The 18726-nt window shown below is 45.5% G+C and overlaps 1 protein-coding gene across 1 annotated transcript in view; it reads right to left on the reverse strand.

Annotated features, from left to right (window-relative positions):
• Positions 1–16827, reverse strand: part of APOD (apolipoprotein D) — a 28705-nt gene extending 11878 nt beyond the window's left edge. Inside the window, exons 1-2 of the mRNA XM_061452877.1 lie at positions 16511–16827; positions 15335–15445 (exon numbers count right to left, since the gene is read on the reverse strand). Of these exons, the coding sequence (XP_061308861.1) occupies positions 15335–15445; positions 16511–16600 (201 nt within the window). The 5' untranslated portion in view covers positions 16601–16827. The remainder of the gene's footprint in view (positions 1–15334; positions 15446–16510) is intronic.
• Between the last annotated feature and the right edge of the window lie 1899 nt (positions 16828–18726).

An 18726-nucleotide genomic window follows, 5' to 3' on the forward strand; every position in this document is an offset into this window, starting at 1 on the left:
CACAGCAAAGGAAGATCTGCTAGGCTTGCAGGTGAGCAGGGCTGATCCAGCTGTGTGCTGGAGCTGTTAAAGGCTCAGAAACTTCACTGCTCTTCACAACATCATCTGCAGGTCCTGCATGAGAAAGAGCTTTTGTACAAGGGGCTATGCTAAGGGGATGGACAACCTTGTGCCATGCTGGCTGGGAACAGGCAGGCACAGGGGATGGTAAAAGCAAGGAACTGGTAGGCAGACCAAATGTCACCATGTGCTCTTCAAAGCAAATCCATAAAACTCACGGTATTTGGGCCACTTCTGTGATGCAAGGGCTATGAAACTGCAAAGCTGGCAATGGAACAGCAGTACTGTAGAGTCTTAGAAACACTCACTCTTAAAAATACAGGTATTTTTCCATGGAGCCAGAAAAATTCAGACTCTTTCTCCATGTTGATTCCTTGGGGCTTGAAGCTGCCTGATAGCAGTCATTCCTTCAGTAAAGGTGACCTGATAATGATGCTCCTTATCAGAAGAGATCAGAAAAATGCCTTCCTGACCATACCTATGGGATAAAACACAAGCAACTTCTCTGTTAAGGGCAGAGGAAAGCGACATACACAGGAAAGAGGATGGGCAGAGACCCACTCTTTTACTGCACTGTGGACAAAAGGTGTTGTGGGGGTAACTGCCCTCAGGGGACCAAATTAAACCACCCTGAGGGAAGCAAATTGCTGCATGTTCACTGCACCATGTGTGTGATAACTGCACCTGAACACTGCCTGAGGCAAGCGCTGTGCCCAGAGCTGGCCCTTACACCAGCGAGCCAATGCCACTGGCCAGCCTTGCTGCCCGTGTGCCTGGAGCAGGAGATGTGCTCACCACACAGCGCATCAGGTCAGTACACAGCAATCCACACATCCTGAGTGCTCTCAGAAGCTGCTTCACCAACAAGACACCACAAAAGAAGTCACTGCATGCTGCAGCAGACCTGTGCATGCAGCCGCTTTGTGCCTCCTGGTAGCTTCTGTCAGGGCACAAGTGTTATTTCTCATCCCTATTTTGAGGTGGACACAGGTCTGCTCTCTTCCTCAAAGGGCACCAGGGGAGCAGATGATATGGCTGTATCAGCAGTATCCCTGTGGCCCTTCCAGCACCACTGTGAATGAATTAAATGCACCTAGCTGCAGGCCAGGCCCCAGAGGTGGAATTGGCTCTTACAAATTCTCCTGCTATTTGTAGCATCTCTCCAAATCCCAGGGCTCAGGCTGCTGGCTGAGAAACCTGCTGGTATCGGGTTTGGTTTGTTTCTAAGACATTTCTAAGCATTGTGATTACACAAGATGCTGAAACCTCATGTTCCAAAACCACAGGCAAAAGGACAGGTGCTGCCATTGCTCTTTCACAGCATCATCATGTTTGAGGGATGTCCAAGCTAGAAAGATAAACCCATCCTGGATTTCCTAGATCTTAACATTTCCAAAATGCTAAGCAAGGCTCCTTTCTGTTCCAGGGTGCGCTGGGTGGCACTGTTGCAGAGCTGGGTGCCGATGAGCAGAGGACTCTGCAGGAGCACCAAGCCTGTGAAGGCACCCTGCTCCCTGCACTGCCCTGGCTGCAGGCACAGCGGCTGGGCCAGCATCACTCTGTGCAAAGCAGGACCTCAGTGGCCTTTCTGACCTGTTGCAACTGTTGCAGAGTTCTGTAGTACAGCTTCCTAACCTTCATTTGACATGTTTAGCACTTAATCTTTTCCAACTGATAGTGCTGATGCTTTTCTTTGATCTTTTTTCTCTAGGAAGACAAGGACCTCCCCAGGAAGCAGCCTGCATGAGAAACACTGGGTCCCCCACACAGAGACTTTTGGGAGCAGGGAAAGCACCACTAGGGAAGCAGAAGCAAGGTCACGACCTGGAGCAGAGGCAAGCTGTCCTGAGAATCTCCTATTCCTGGGACGTTTTGATCTGTGTTTTCAGGGCTGTTGTGATGTGTAAAAGCACTGCCATCACTGGCCTCCTTTCCCCAAAAGCATTTCTGGCAGTGGGCACTTCCTCAGATGCAGGTTTAGAGTCAGACATGCAAGAAGTGCTTCTCAAATCCTAAACTTTCCCCTAACATTAGTGACTCCATCCCAGGTGTCAAAGCAACAGGTTACATAGCAGACACTGCCAGCACACCATGAATCAGTCATACACATTATCTGAGTGGAAACAGAAGCATCCTTTAGCTTGGAGCTACTAGCCAAAGGACAGTGGCTGCTTTGTTAACACTTGGCATCTCTTGCAGATTTGTTTCTTTGCCAGTGTTCAGTAACCAGACAGCATCTACAGGACCACCACTTAAGAGGAGAGTGGCATACTGAAGTCTCCTGATTGTCAACATTATCTAAGTGAAATCACATCCTGCTGCCTACAAACATTCCTCCAAATGCTGGGTCCTGTCCAACAGTGCCAAACAGGTTCCCAGTAACACAACATAGGTCATAGTTGTATTGGCTCTGCAACTTTTCGAGATCTTCAGCTACATCAGAACAGCAAACCTAGGACATCAGCCACTTGTGACACTGGTAAAGACTTTTGAAGCCCAGAGGAAGAAGCATTCATTCCCATCCTCTGCATCGCTCATTGTAAGGATAAACACATACAGGACTATCAATATAATACAGGACAATCAAGGGATCTCTATAGCAACTTGCTGCTTCTCACCTCTGCCCGAAATGAACCATTTCCTCTGCAGCTCTTGCCACTAAGAAGACCCTTGGTTTCTCTCAGCTTTTAAAGATCATCTTCATTTACTTCACCTGCAATAAAGTGTCTTATAAACTCTCCCTTTGCAGCTAGTAGAGGTTTCATGTTGGGCTAAATCAGGAACCACAGGTGTCATGAAGCCTGGGACATACACTCAGACTTGCCACTGTTTCGGGACTTGTTTTTTTGGTCAAGACAGAAAGAACTGAAGAAATCTGGAGTATCTAGACTCACAGTGCTTACCTGGGAGAACCCAAGAGGCCCCTTGCTATGTTAAGGTAAACCAGAGCAAATGTGACATGCAGAGGAGCACCTTTTGGTTTCCAGAATCATTGTAGAGAGCCATGCAGGCCTGAAAGGGAAAACACAAACACTTTACAAAGGCTAAAGGGTGCACCAAAGACCTGGATTATTGCTGTCTTCCAAAGCATTGTGAGAAACGTGCAGAAAAAGGCAGGACACTGCCACAGCCTCAGCATCTGGCCCCTGATGGGGGAAACAACAACAAAAAAGTCAGTCACCTTTGGCAGTCTAACTCCCCGTAGGATACCACAGCAGCTATGAGCATGGACTTCCAGGGGATTCCACTGAACTTCCTTCTGGCTGCTCCATCCTCCAGCTTTAAAGATTAGTGTCAAATGGAACTGAGATTTCTTCCCTCTGTTACTCATCAACAAGACAACAATCTGTCCTCAATGCCTGCATTAATGCAACACTATGGCAGAACAAGGGTCTGGCTATCTCAGGGAATGGATTTCAGAGCCAGATTTCATCTTGGCTTTGCTCTGCTGGCTCAGAGACACAATCATCTGCACAGCACAGAAACACTTAATACTTGCTCTTCCTGCCCCAGCACTCTGCTGCTCTTGCCACAGAGCTCCCCACCCAGGCAGCCATTAGATCACTGACAACTCACCTGAGCACTTCTCAGGGAGGCAGAGGAAGGGACTGGAGCTCACATGCTGTGATAGCCTAACCCAGACTCAGCCACGAGGCCTTGTATGGCTCTAGACACTTCTTGGTTTGCAAGTCTCCATTCTGTCTGAGAAGAGCTCTTTATCACCACTATAGAATTTGGATTAGTTACATGCAGAGTGCTGAGGCAATACATAATGCTCTACACCACTCTCTCAACACTGTCATTTGAGGGGAACCACACAAAGTACAAACACTGATGGTGTGTGCTTGCAGAGAGGCCACTCTAGCTGCCTTCTGCTGATGAAATGGGTGTGCTGCCTATTCTGCTCCAGGCAGTTCTCACCAAGCCTTCATAGTCCCACTACCTGCTGAACTACCACCACCTCCTTAATTACTGAGCCCCATTAAATCTCAACCTGAGCTTCAAAGTGGGTAGAAAAACCAGTGTAGGAATGGGCACTGGAGACATGTGCTTTAAAAATCTCAGTTTATTTTATTTTCTGTGCAAATCAGTACTACTTAACATTACTCACGTTTCACAGTGCAGCGGGCAGAAATTATTACAACACTGCATAAACTGCAGCTCAGTGAGATCGTTCTGGGTCCTGGATCCCAGGCAACTTCCATGTGCTGATGATCTGGAATAGAAAAGAACTGCACAGCCAGCATTTCCAATAGCTGTTACTTGTAATACAAGCTACCTCCACAGCATCACCAAGGGAAGCCTCCTTTCCTCCTCAGGTATCACAGTTGCATGCAGACTCCAAGCATTTACAGCCAGTGGCATATAGAAAGCTTACAGTAGTTTCTAAGTCAGAGCTAGCAAAGACAGATGAGGAAAGAGTAAATGATAAACTCTTTTCATAGCCACTTAATCTCATGTAGGACAAAAGAGAACGAAGTTGAGCAGTGGAAGGGAAAGCTGGCCCCTAGAGTAAGAGGGTATGGTCCCGGCCTGGCCAGCAGCACCCACAGCTTGCTGGCTGCTCCACTAGCAGTCACCACTGGGACAGAGGGAACAGGGCATGAAGCCAGGCAGCCCTAGCACTTGGAGAACTGACTGAAATCCTGTGTATACCCAACAGGAGAGACCCTTGGGGATACTGTACAAAAGTAGCTCATACCAGTTATCAGGAGGTTTCCTGAGAAGACAGTCATGTGTGACATGGAAATTTCATTGTGCAATATTAAAAGAAATGTGTCATTTAAAGCACCCTTCCAGAGCTCAGTCAGGCCACACTGATTTGGGAAAGCAAGAGCCAACCCCACACCAGCAAGAGGGACCCCAGCATGAGGTGGTGACATGAGGGAAGCAGAGGGACGGCTGGACAGCATCTGTACCGCAGTTGGATAGTGCAGGCACAGGTCCCTAAAGTGCCATGAGAGGAGCCACATTTGTTTGCTACATCAGATTCAACCCTGTCCCACAAAGCTCATTAGCAGTGGGTGGGTGGAGAGGCTGCAAGTCGCAGCATCCACAGGGATGCTGAGGGATGGCTCAGACCTCACTCATTACTAGAAGGGCTTTCCCCTGCCCAGCCTGTCTGCAGTCCCTGGATCTGGCACCTCCTGGCCACTGGAAGGTAAGAACTCTCCTTTGAAGAGATCTGACCCCCCCCACCTAGGTAATGAGGCTGTTTAGAGGCAGTGCTGCTGTTTTCCAGGAAAGAACAGACAGTCACAGAGCAGCAGAAGGCTGTGACTGACCCATTTTCGATCAAATAGAAAACTGTTTTTGTTTCCCATTTTAGTTTCTCCCTTCAAGACATCTCATAGCAACAGCTTTGCTCTGCTATTAGCAGCCTACCCTTGTAAGGAAAAGCAAGAGCCCATTAATGAGCCAAATTTATCACCGGGAGAATTCTGCTGACCTAATTTACACTAGCCAAATATCTTGACCCATTATGTTAACCTTCCTCTGCCTCCTCCACAGTTAAACACTTTTCACCTTTAACCGGGACAGCAGGGAATACAAACAGCGAGAATTAGGAGAAAAAAGACCAATACAAACCAAAAAGCCATGCTGTTCTCAACATCCACAGGACTCCATTACACAGGACTTGAAGCCATAACCCAAAGTGAAAGCACAGAGAGGAGACTTGACGTTCTGCTGTCTGTGGGAAGCAAAAAGCAATTGTCCCAACTCCCACCAGCAGCCCATGCCAGTCCAGCTGCAGAACTCTGGCAGCTTGTGTTAGATCCTGCACTGCCTAGGGACAGTGACAGCAGTGATCACTTCTCTGTGTGTACCTGCCCTTCCCCAAGACAAGATGTGTGCAATTATGGTTTCAGATGCACTTGAACAGGCCCTTTGAAATCTCACCAGCTATTTATACAGAGAGATGTTTCACAGCCATGGAGCATGACACCCTTCTGCAGCTTGAAATTTTAGCTGAGAAACAAGTGGGCAGCTCTGCTCTCTCATTCCACACCTAAGTACAGCTTGGAGGGACTGTGAGAACCACCTGCTGACCTGATGGGTAAGCTACCTCTTGTGAGAGGTGCCTTGCTTAGTGGGTACTTCCTTTCTGGAAATGGTATCTGAGCAATCTTCTCAATATAACCCCATTTCATCCTCACAGAACACACAGCTGTGCCAGCATTCTCCCACATGTACTAAATAAAGCAGCTCTTCAGAGTTCTGCTCATACATTTCTTTTTTTTTCTTCTCCTATTTTTTTTTAATAGGAACTAAAGACTTCTGATAAGACTGTTATTTTGTAAGGTATTTAAACTGGCTGTTATTGACTCATTTATTCCACCACTGCCACTCTGCAAGCATCTGCTGAATTGAGTAACATGAACGGAGAAGATTTAGTTATCCAGACGCAAGCACTTAATGGATGCTGGATGCCAGGATCATCTCATCTGGCCTCCAGATTACTCTTTTTCTAAAGGTGGGCTGGAGTCCTGTATTATATCTGCCAACACGGCACAAAGGTCTCCCATACCCTAGGATGTCTAAGATAGCACCTGCTGTGTAGGTGCCTGGACTGCCCCAAGAGTGGCCTATACTACCAATTGCTTATACAGAACGTTCAGCCCTGCTGCCTAGTTTGGCTGTGTGCCCCAGACCCTCCTTGGACTGCACAGGCATTCCCTGAAGCACACTCCAAGTCATGATTTTTAGCTACATCTCTTTGCTGTGCTGCAAAAGCTCTTTCCACATCTTGCCACACTCCCCACCATGTACCTTTAGCTCTGGGAATGAAGGCAGGGAAGAATTTGTCATTCTTATGGTGCCCTACAGGCTGATCTCTGCCACCTTCTTGTAGTTGTATAGACTTGCAAATTCTGCCACTCTGAAGGTGAGATGCCAGCATTGTTCACCAGGACCCACAGACCTGCCAACAGACACATGGTTAGAGAATGTAATGAGGAAAAGTGTCACAGAAAAGTCACCTTCTTTGTTGCTCAAGGTAACCCAACCCCTTGACAAAGAGCTGGGTGCTTCTATAGAAAAAAATTGTAGAGAAAACCAGCAAGAAGAAGACACACGCTCTTGGTATAGCAGAAGTGAAGCTGGGGGGGGGGGGGGAGCTTGTTTGGAACACCTGGGAGAGTGATGGGGCCACACAAGCATTGCTTCCCTCAGTGGCTCCTCTAAGGACAAATCCTGCCCTGGTACTTGGTACAGCTGGATCTGTCTTACCCTCTTTTATGCCTCCTGTCAGTCCCAGATTTGTCTTCACTCAGTGACTTTCATCATGGTGTTTGCAATTTGGAAGGGGCTGGACTTTCCTTCAAAAGTATCTTGGATATCTAAATCCCCTTCACAACTCTGACCCACTGTTTCAGACAGTGCACGGTACCGATTTGCATGTTCATGGCCTAGTTAAAAGCCACTGTATTTTACTCCAGGTATTTGGTTTCCCTCAGCCCTAACTGTGGCAAACTTACAACCAACCCTTAAAACTACTAGACTTTAAAAAAGAACATCTTTTGTACATGCAGTCCTGCCACCCTTGACTTGAATGCACTTACCAAGAGATTCTGCACTGAGCCCTTTACATGTCCAGGACTTAGCAAGTCACTGAGGATTTGACCCTTTGAAGTGATTACTGCAGGAGTCCCAGGGGCAAGTGTATTTAGGACTGAGTCCATACTTTAAGAATTTGTTGAAGCACAGGACTATGCAGCCAAAAACAGGAGGAGGAACAAACAAGAGCTGGAACAAGATAACAGAGTTGTTTCTCATTAGGCATCCTGCCATACACCATGGTTATTTCTCACTTTGTAAGTACTCAGTTGAAGTCTCTTTCCACTTCCCAATCTCCCTCTTACCACCAAGAACACACACAGGATTAAGAAAGAGTCTCCATGTCCAGGGAGCTCTGACACTGCTATCAAAAGCACCCACATCATGCCACCCTGTTGATAAAGTTTATTAAGCTCCCTCTCAAAGTTTTTGGGCTGTTTGCCCTGTCTCTGTTCCATAGCTTCCTGCCTGATGTATGAAAGTCTCGACTTCCAGCCTATATTTATTCATGGTCAGATATAACGTTGTATTGTACCAAACACAGCCGTCTATGCAAACTGCAATATTCCACCATTGTCCAATACATACCAATGGAATTTATCCTCCTGGTGCATTTAAAAACACCAACATGTTCTTGCTAGCCCGGCTCTCTGGTCTCACACCAGGCCTAGTAACCCTGCACTATACTCAGCTAAGTCTGCTCTCCCTGAAAGCTGATGGCCTTCACAGAAAAGCTGTGTACAGCAGACCAGAGAGTCACATGCTACCCAGTGATAACAGTGCATTAACCATTTCCTCATGGTCTGTCCCGGACTGGATTTGCCTTTTATAGCTGCATTCCCATATTTTCCAGCTCTCACATAGTGATCCCAACATCCTTTTGCCCAGCACACCTGTCTCTGACTGACAGTGGTGAAGATTTCTTCAGTTCACTGGCCTGCAGCTACATCCTCCTCCAAAATAACCCTTTCCCAATCCCCACCGGGTCACAACAGCCCCAGGGGCTGTTTGGGATGCCAGCTAAATCATGGCCTGCAGCAAAAGCCAGAAAAAACATCTTGCTCAGCTATCCTTACTTCTGGTTTTATTAATTCAGGTTTCTAAAGGCCCCAGTTGGGTAGTTCTATTCCTGCTCTGCTCAAGATCCCCTGCCCATCACCACTGGCCTTACTGAAGCTGCCAGCTTTAATGGGCCAAGATAACTGAAATTCACATTCATCTGGCAGCCAGCACAGCATCTCAATCTGAATGGGGTCCCTTGCATTGCTGCAAAGCAGGTTCTAATCACTAGCAGGAGGACCACGAAAACAGGACATGGATGGTGTAATTTCACCAGGAACAAGAAGCTATCCAGAGCAAATTTGGCAGGGATTTGCTAAAGCCACAAAAGGCTTAAACTTTCAGTCCCAAACTGACCTCTGCAGAGTATTCCTGACTCTAAGTTTCAGTATGACAACTTCCTGTTTCTTGGGTTATGAGGTTAGATTCAGGGATGTTCACTTTATTGACAATAGCTCATTCTTGGAAGTTCATCACTCACCAATCAGGCCACATTATATACAGAACAAACTGCTGACATGTACCCAGTCACAGGGCTGTTTGCTAGTCAGGGGTATGTTTATTGAACAGGACCTTATCACTATTACTTCTTTAGTGTCAACAATACAGTGGGAACTGCTAAGACTGAAAACAAACAGGGGCACTCCTATCAAAATGAGTTTAGCCTTGTGTACACAGAACATGGAGAAGAGGTATATGAGTACAGTGCAAGAACAGTTCTGCACTAGCTCCTCTGGGGCCACACTCTGTGCAACAAGCACCTCTGTGCAAGTCACCTCGGTCTCAATAGTGTCTGGGGTTCCATCCTTACTTATTGAGCACTATTTCCTGGCAAGCCCCAAACCTCAATCACATTGATGGTCTTAAAAAGAAGCCTTTGCTGCTTTGCACGCTGTGCTGGAGCAAACAACTACAGGATAAGGCTCTCAAGAGCAGGAGGAACCAGTCCAACTTGCTGATCAAGAATGGAAGACTTTTGTCCCTGCTTCACAGAGGGTTTTGCAAACACTGCTGCATTTATAGAAGCAACATAGCTGCTCCCTTACAAGCTTTTCCTCAGAGAGAAATGGTTCTGTGCCACCACTGCTGTTGCTGTGCTCTTCAGGAACAGCTTGAGAAGCTGTGAAATGTATGACAAGGGCCGGGTGACTGTGTAGGAAGAAAAATCATGCAGAGAGAACGTGTGGGATCCGAGCTTGTACATTACTCGGTTATATTTCATATGCTTGTTTTAGGAGGGTGTGCTCATGTAATTTGTATGAAGATTAGAGCTATTGTTATTTACTAGCCTTATACTTGCTGGGAACAATATACTTGCAGGCCCATAGCAGTGTTATCCAAGCTTTAAAAAGAGCAACCACGCTCCAGCCACCCGAGCCCAAGGTAGTAAGAACACGATGGCTCTGCTTTCCTGTCTGTTCTATTCCTTTCTTTCCTCCCTACCCTGCTAACAATAGAGATTGTTACTATTGTGGGGTTATTTTTGTTTAGGCCAACATAAGCACAGTTCAAACTCCAAGTTTTACCTAGTCACTTCCAGACAGGATTACTGCCTAAGCCTTACAGCCTTGCTCAGGTGAGACACAACAAGTAAAACTGAAAAAAGCACAGATTAGCCATGCATTTCCATAGTGGGCTCAAGGTGTAATTCACCAAATTACTTCTTGAATCACAGGCTCTGCCACATTAGGGAGGAAAAAGTTATGAATTGGTGAGTCACCATGCCTGGCTGCCACTCTTCTTTAGCACTTGATACCAACTCCCACAGCACAAGGGCAAACAAGGTGAGCAACCCTCCCACAGTCACCTGCTCAGCTGCCTCTGAGCCAGGCTGAGCTAAAAAACATGTAACCATCTAGTCTTTTCTATATATATCTTGGGCTATTTAATGAACACAGTATACAGCATCTCACCTCCACCTTTAGGCCAATAAACAATGATGTGTGGTGAAGGAAAAGAGCTGAAACGTCCATTACAGCCTTGAAAAAAACAGGGTAGCTCTCAAAAAAAAAATAAAAATAAATATAGTTACGTTGGCATTATGACAACAGTAGGAAGGAGTGGCTGGCCCCACAGCTGTGTACCATTTCACAACTGACTTATTTCCAGGTAACACGAAACAGCAAATCAAGACTTGAAGCTCTTTCAGTACACATCAGACACTGACATTCCAGCCATAGGCCAGCAGCTTTAAAAAAAAAAAAATCAGTATAAATGGTTTGTATTATTCATATTGAAATGAATTTTCCCCTAGCACCAATGCAACTCAGTCTGCAAAGTTACCTTACCAGCTACAATTGTTATCAAAACATACTGATTTTGGAAGATTGACTTCAACATGCAGTATCAATTGGAACCACTTTTCATAGCTGCAGACACCACTGAACTGTAAAACAAATTGCTTAACCCTTATGCATGGAAAACCTCTTCACAAATGAAGCAGCCACGTATTTTTACAGACAGAAGTGAACATCATCTTAGGCTCTGTGGTTCTTCAGCAGTAAAGCACATTCTCTGTTTTCCTTCTTGTTTTTTTTTAACAGTAGATTTAACTGTAGGCCTTCATGGCCTTGGGACCCACCAGCAGGAACACACAGCAGTGTGAGTCGAGTGGGGTCCTGGCAGCAATGGCCCAGCTGCAAAAGCTCACTTCCTCTCCCTTTGCTGTCACGGTTTTTGTCAGATTTTTGTCCTGCTGGAGGATCTCCCAGCTTCCCTATCCCAATCCCATCAGAGCTGGAAGCTGCCCTGCCCCAGCCTAGTCTGCTACCCAAGTACTCTCCAGAGGCCTTCAGTGGGACTTAGCCATTTCCTCCCCTGTACCTCATTTCCCCCGGTTATCCTGCCTCACCGCCCTGCACGCTCTGGCTGCCCACCCCACCCTCTGCCCAGCACGGGCAGCTCCAGGACCACAGGAGCCTTCACCACCTCACAGAGCAGCCTTGCACCAGCTTTTGGCTGCTTCCCTTTCCCCTCGGTCGCTCCTCGCACCTGCTCTGGTTTGGAGGATCCCAGTGCAGCCGGTGGTGGGAAACAGACAACACCCAGGGGCTTGTTAGGAAAGAGCCCTCCTGTAACACACCAAGTCACGGATTTGTCCCAGGGAAGTTTGTGGGATTCAGGATTAAGCCCTGGCAAGCACTTGGGCACCACCAGCAAGATGTCAGTGAGGATCAGGAAGCCACAAACACAATGCTCAACACCCATGAATCCAGCCAGCCTGCTCCCTCTGTGCAAATCCCCCTGCCTCCCCTGCTGCTGCCTATCCACCCGCTCCCTTCCTGCATTTCCTGACCAGAACACCTCACACTTGTCATCACTGGATTACACCCAATTGATTTCAAACTCTGTCTGGTCTATTATCATAATTTTGAACCCTATTCCCCAAAGGGCCTGCAATTTTCCCTGCTTTGCAACATGCACATTTCCTTCCAAGTGAATTCTCTATTCCAGGGAGCGCTTCCAAGAAAATTTCCCTGGGACTGAACAGCAGTCACAGGCTTAGAGTGCAAGTTTGCTCACAAGACTATCATGAGGGACTGCGTCAAAACCTGTATACAGGATACATTTATTCCTTTCCCTTTAACCACTCCGCTGCTTAGCCAGAATGAGATTAGACTGACATGGTACAGCCTGTTCCCAGGAACATACAGACAGTGTGTATCACACTATGAGCTAGACATGTGTAAAATTGGCAGATCAGCGTGACGCAATTTCATCTAGCACAATGAAGGTGAGCTGCCTGTTTGGAAATTTCAGAGGTCTGCTCCCTTTGGGAAGAGAAAGGCAATAGCTGCCCTCTTCCAGCCCTGTGGAAATGCCCTGGCCTCCAGGTGCTCCTGAAAATACCACCCACAGGGCAGAAATAACAATGGCTCATCCTTTAAATGCTCTTCAGCATATTTTGTCAGGCTTGGTGAACTTGTACTCATCCATTTATGCAAACATTCCCTGTTCTTTCCCTTTTCTTGCCTGCAGTCCTCATGAAAACTGCTGGTAGAAGGTGCCTGAAAACAATTTATCCTTTTATTTTCCAGTAAGATCTAAGAAAATAAGACAATGATTATTTCAAGGTTTTCTGTACATTCTACTTTTCAGGTTATTTTGTAATCTATTTCTATGTGGCTTTCCATCTTAATCCTGATATATTAAACATTCTCTGTGGGCTTAACTTGTCCTTGCTAAACGAAAACCCTTTTGCACTTGATCTTCTCCAGTTCTATCCCAGCCTTCTTCAGTATTCTTGCTATTCCTGCAACTTTATTTCCTGCAATTGACTGTCTGATCATTAAAAAGCTCCTGATACACCCGAAAGTGTATCATCTTGTATTAATGCAAGAGTTTTCTGTGGTAGTTAGTACATCAGAATCCTTTTAACTCCCCATTAAAAAAACACACAAGTGATGATGGACTAACTATGAATGAACTAGAGCCTGGCATCTGCTCTATGACAACTGCCTCCACACCTGCTCTGACCCTGCAGTGAATCTACAGTAGCTCATACTTCTCTCATGAAGGATAGGCTTCCTTGAGTTTGCCATGAGCAGTTCCATGCACACTGCCAGTTACACGGTAGCTGCATCCTCAGCCACATTGCATGTGCACTCCTTCACTTACCAGCAATAATCCCTCATATAGTCATATCTTGTTCTTCACAAATGATCTGACATAACAGCTTCCTGCCTTCACTGATGTTTTCTGCTTCTTTTGGATCTACCATTCTTTTCTGTAGTCACCTTGTACTTTCTTTTCTTGAAGTAGTCAGCTCTAGATTTATAACCATTTTCATCCTATATACAGTCTATCATTAGGTTCTCAGTAAGGTCCTGCTTATCAAATTTTAAACTTCTAGGCTACCATGTCCCTCAACCATGTAAAACACAAGGCTATTCCATACAGGATGTTGTGTGTCCCAAGAATTAGAGAAAGCATTCGGCTGCAGCATTTTTGCAAGGGCTATCCACCAGACCCTGCCCTTCAGATGCACCTAACAGCACTAAGACAACACTAACAACCCGGGGCAGGGGGTGGGGAAGAGGAAGCATGAGTGAAGACCTGGGGCTCTGAGCCCAGGTCTCCTGAAAATTTATTAACACACAGAACAAGAAAAAAAGTCACATGATCCAACTCCCTACCCCTTTAGGGTCAAGTGCTCAGTTAATCTCCTGAAAGTCACCTGCAGATCAGCTATGATTGGTGATGCATTTTCCACTTCCACATGAAAGAATACAAGTATGGAGCCACGAAAATTTTGGTTCCAAGATGTTACCACGCCAGATCACAGGGGATGCTGAGAGCTGCCCAACCATTTGGGGACAGGTAATAAGTAATCTGTGATCAAGAGGTAATTGTGGTGTGTTTTTCCATCAATAAAAAGAGCAAGCAGGGCTCACTTCAGGAGCAATTAGTTTCTTTCTGTGGCTTCAAATGGAGCCTGGCCCTCTGCACCACATTAGTGTGCCGACTTCTGAATAGCCCTCTCACACTACCCCATCTTCCCTCTCATTTCTGTTCCCTACATCTACTGCTCTGCACAGTAAGTGCCTGACTTGCTATCACCACAGAGACAGGCATCCCAAAGCAGTGTATGACATGCCTACTGAAGGATTTACAGAGCCTCCACATGGAAATTTCCAGCCAGTGGCAATTTTCCAACAGGACACTCTTGCTCTCAAGTTACACAATATGTCAGCTGATAATAACTTTCCCTTCTGGTGTGATGGAAGAATGCAACCTTCGCCAAGATCACACAAGCAACAAAGAACACCTTTTTTTTTGTTTATCACCTTCCACACTACTCAAGAATCTGTAGTCATCACTCCCTGAGCACCTGTGCTGAATGGCCACCTTTGAACAGAGAAACAAGTGGGTATGAACTGATTTTGAACAATTCAGGTCAGAAATTACATGAGGTTTGACTAGCAAAGAAGAAAAAAAAACCAACATAGCTAGGATGAGACCCCAGCTGAGTTGGAAGTGGACTTGTCCCAGTTTATAAAGAGGATTACGTAACAGTTACCTGCATGACCAGGGACTGGGATGATGGGTCTGCAACCCATTCTGATCCAGTGTGCCTAAAATGATCTCTTACAAGTGATGCCACATGCCATAAACAGGTGACAGAGTGAGGCCTACATACATCAGAAAAGATTCAGCTATCCAGAAACTGAATAGCTTCTACAAAAGCTGTAGAAGCACAGCTGGAAGACATTTTGGAAACAGAACCTGAACAACAGAGGAGAGGTGGCTTGGAGACGAGTTTGAGGAGAGTGCCCCCAAAAGAAAGTGGCAGAATGAAAGACGCAACAGAGATGCCAGGGAAGACAGAAAGCCATAATGCCATAGCAATTTTGGACTATCAAGATTTATGGAGTGTTGTGGTATTACTGAGAGGCTTCTAGCAGTGAACAATACCTTACTGTGCAAGCTACTGTAGAAACATTCAGTTAACAGACACTCCCTGCTCTAAAGAGCTCAGAATTACAGGACTGACAAGATGCACAAGCAGATGAAGCAATGAAAGATGCAACAATCCCTGCCCACTGCACTTCTCCCAGGTCTTGGATGAGGGCAAACAGAGGCTACACATGAAGATGCTTTCACTTGAAAAGCACTTTTCTCCAACTAGAGAAGAATTTTGATCAATATTACTACTCACCACATGCAAGTATCCAGCAAAAACAGTAAATCCCTTTGCATGAAGCTGTTTTGCCAAGGCACGTCCAAAACCTTTGTCACAGCCTGTTATTAGCACTGCCTTCTCTTCAGCCTGCATGTGGAAAGAAAGCAATACAGTATCATCAGATATTGCAATGCTGCAGGCATCACCAACACCCACCGATACAGCACAAGAGCAGCTTGCAGCCCTGCAGCCAGGGCCAGCCACTGCTTGGGAGGTACAATTCCACCTATACCTGTCTGCACACTAACCTGACCGCAGTCTAAACCCCACAGTTTCAATGGAGCTTCTGCCGGTCAGACAGTGTAAACAAGGTGACAAGATTCTGGTGTACAAACACAACCAGCTCCCAGCGATTGTGTGAACCCCCAAATTTATTAAGGTGCTGGTCTGTCTCAGTTTCTGTTGCCTTGATATCCAAGCTAGAACAGCTAAACTCTCTTTCGATTATCAGTGGCCAAAGTAAAATGGAAACATTTTAAAGGAAGTTATCTACCAGCCCATACGCATTACAAGAAAGCATAGAAAACATCCAAATGGTAGTATGCCACCTGCTTGAGCTGTACAGTAGCTCTTTTAACTGCACAGTGACTTTCTGCTCTCTGTTCCCCACCTACTCCTACTTCATGCAGTACTTTTTATACTGTATTTCAGCATACAGGTTAGGGTTTCCTTCTGAAACACTGCAGTCTTAAGAGGAACAACTTAGCAAATCCTACAGTTCTCTCCTACATTCTTATTATCGTTTGAGTGATGGATAAATTAAGGGAGGTTTCATACTCCGTATGATATAACATAACAGGCTTGTGATAGATCCAAAACAGGAATCCCAAATCTTGGAGAGAAACCTATAGCAAAACACTGCCCATTCACCCTCTTTCTTCGCTGAAAGCCATCTCGCCCCTGCTTTTCTCACCACAGCCACAAAGCAATGAACTCCTAATACTTAACCCAACCAGCAGGCACTCAGCTGCAGTGCTGTACATTGCTCCAAACTGAAACAATATTCATGAGGCAATAATGTGATATAGATCTGGAGAATGCAATAAGGAAGTGAGGTCACTTCCATGTCTGTGGAGGTATCTGCAACTAATATTCACTGTTACTGTATTGACAGCAGATGAAATATGAACAGTTGTATTTTATAATACTCACTCTTGAATTGCACTGGCTTGTCCATACACTTTTTTGGACAAAAATGAGGCAATCACCAACACTCCCTGATTGAACTTGTTTTGCTGACATGCATGGTAGTGAAGTGGAAATAAGGAATAATTGCAGGGTGATAGTGACAGAGCATTGCTGCACAAACTCAAGATGAGCCTAAGCAGATAATAATATGCAGATAAGCTACACCCAGTTCTATAACTCAGGCTAAACTTACTGCTTTCAAAGGGAAGTCATGATCTGAAGTTGAAATGAGAACTGATCAAAAGCCTATCCTGCATTTTTCATACAAACACCTACATTAACACAGACAAAAAGCTCTCAGCAACAGGCTAGCTCTGTTAAAGCTCTGAAAGTAGTTAAAAGACAAACACAAGTGATAACTAAATATAATGTGCTCAGTCCCAATTTAATTTAAAGTGCCACAGCTCAAAAAAAGATGAGGATTAAGTACAAACCAGATCACAGAATTTGCCAAGAATTTCCCACAATAATTCAGCAAGATAGCCCATGGAAAAGAAAGGATTTGACTTTTCTCTCTGCCTCACCTCCATAGACCCTTTGCCTCTGAATCCTGAAAACAAAAACCTTCCCCAAAGGATGGGGTTTGTACAGGAAATAAGGACTTATAATCACTTCCAGAACCAAGGCTAAGCAGACAGAAAAGATACCCAATCCTCATCATCATTAGCTCCTTCATCAGCCAGTCTGATAAGGAAAGAGCTCAGCTGCAAGACATATTGCAAAGCAAATGGCTGAGCTGTGCTATGTACAGAATTATGTACAGCTAGTTTTAGCTCTCTGCAGCTGGTTTGCTTTCTGTGATTAAACCCATTCCCCCCCCCCAAAAAAAAAAAAATCCAAACCAAAACACAAACCCAACAAAAACCCCACAAAATGTAGACAGAAAGGGGAAGGTTTAAAAATCTTCTCAGCTGTCAGTAATAGGGAAAAAAGTGAAGAGAAACTTAAAACCTTCCCAGTATGGGAAGGTTCCTGTGGTTATTTGTTACTTACCCTAATCGCTGGTAATAAAACATGTGAATACTGCCTCATCTTTGTGCCATGCCTGATGGACGGACAGAGGGCTCCTAGGGTTAAGAGCAGATAACAACTCCATTCCTAACAAAAAAAGATCCAATTCCCAAACATCTCCGAACACAGAAAAGCTCAATCACCCTTATCTTTTGAAAGTCCCAAGCTAAGGCCTTATGGGCCTCATTCCAGGAGCTTGATAAAGTCAGTTTGCAGCTTAGCTTGACACAGTGCCAAGACAGGCAGAGAGGCCCAGTTATCACCCCTGTAGCAGGCATCACTGTGACCTTATCAGCATTTTGAGGAACTTCAGGTGCCTCACTCAAGTAATGGTCAAACAGTGCTCTCAGGAAGCGCTGCTCAGGAGAGGCATTGTGTACAGTGCTGCCACGCCACCTGAGACCTGCTAAGAGTGCAGAACAACTTCTACTGGGGATGCTGCTGGGGTAATACTGACTGTGTCTCCCTTGTGTGGTACATAGCACTGTAATACACATTCCATGCAGTTCAAATGGTCCCAGAGAGGCAGCCTGATTTTAACCAGCAGCCAGCTCAAATGCACACACCTCATGAGCTTTTCCTACTGGGATATGATCACTTTCTTAAATAACAGAACTTATTTTACTCATGAGGGTGATCTATCAAAATAATACATATTTATCGCAAAAGAAGCTAAGTAAAGCGAAGCTATGTTTTTTGCCAGTCTCTCTGGATAATGTGGGAATCTACCACACTTGCCTAGACTTCATCTTCTTCTACTGCTGCGTCACTTGTTTTCTGGTCCTGTTCCCTTTTATACCCTCCCCAGCCATCTGCTTGTTATCAAACGTATTAATGCAAAGATGAGAGCAGTTACACAGTAGACTTTGCTTGTTTTCTTTTTCCATAGTCAGGAAGTTGAGGGTTTGAATCCCAGGAAAAGCAACTGAAAATATTCACTAAAGGGAAGGTATTTCGTCAGGTGGGACAGTGATGGGGCACATGAGGAGCAGAGCAGAAGAGTGAAGTGGGAGTTTGCAAACAGGCCAAAGCTGTTATCTGGCCGTGCCAGGCCTGGCACAAAACCATGTTCACTTGCAAGTTCTTCCCAGTGCCCGCAGAAAGGTTGTCTGGAGCATAAACAAGGGCTAAGTTAATTCCAATCAAATGAAAAATAACTGTGTGGTTTT

Source organism: Pezoporus flaviventris, unplaced genomic scaffold (assembly GCF_033815535.1).
Source record: "Pezoporus flaviventris isolate CSIRO_AGI_PZ_B2104156 unplaced genomic scaffold, CSIRO_AGI_Pfla_v1 ptg000013l, whole genome shotgun sequence".
NCBI classification, from domain to species: Eukaryota; Metazoa; Chordata; class Aves; order Psittaciformes; family Psittacidae; genus Pezoporus; species Pezoporus flaviventris.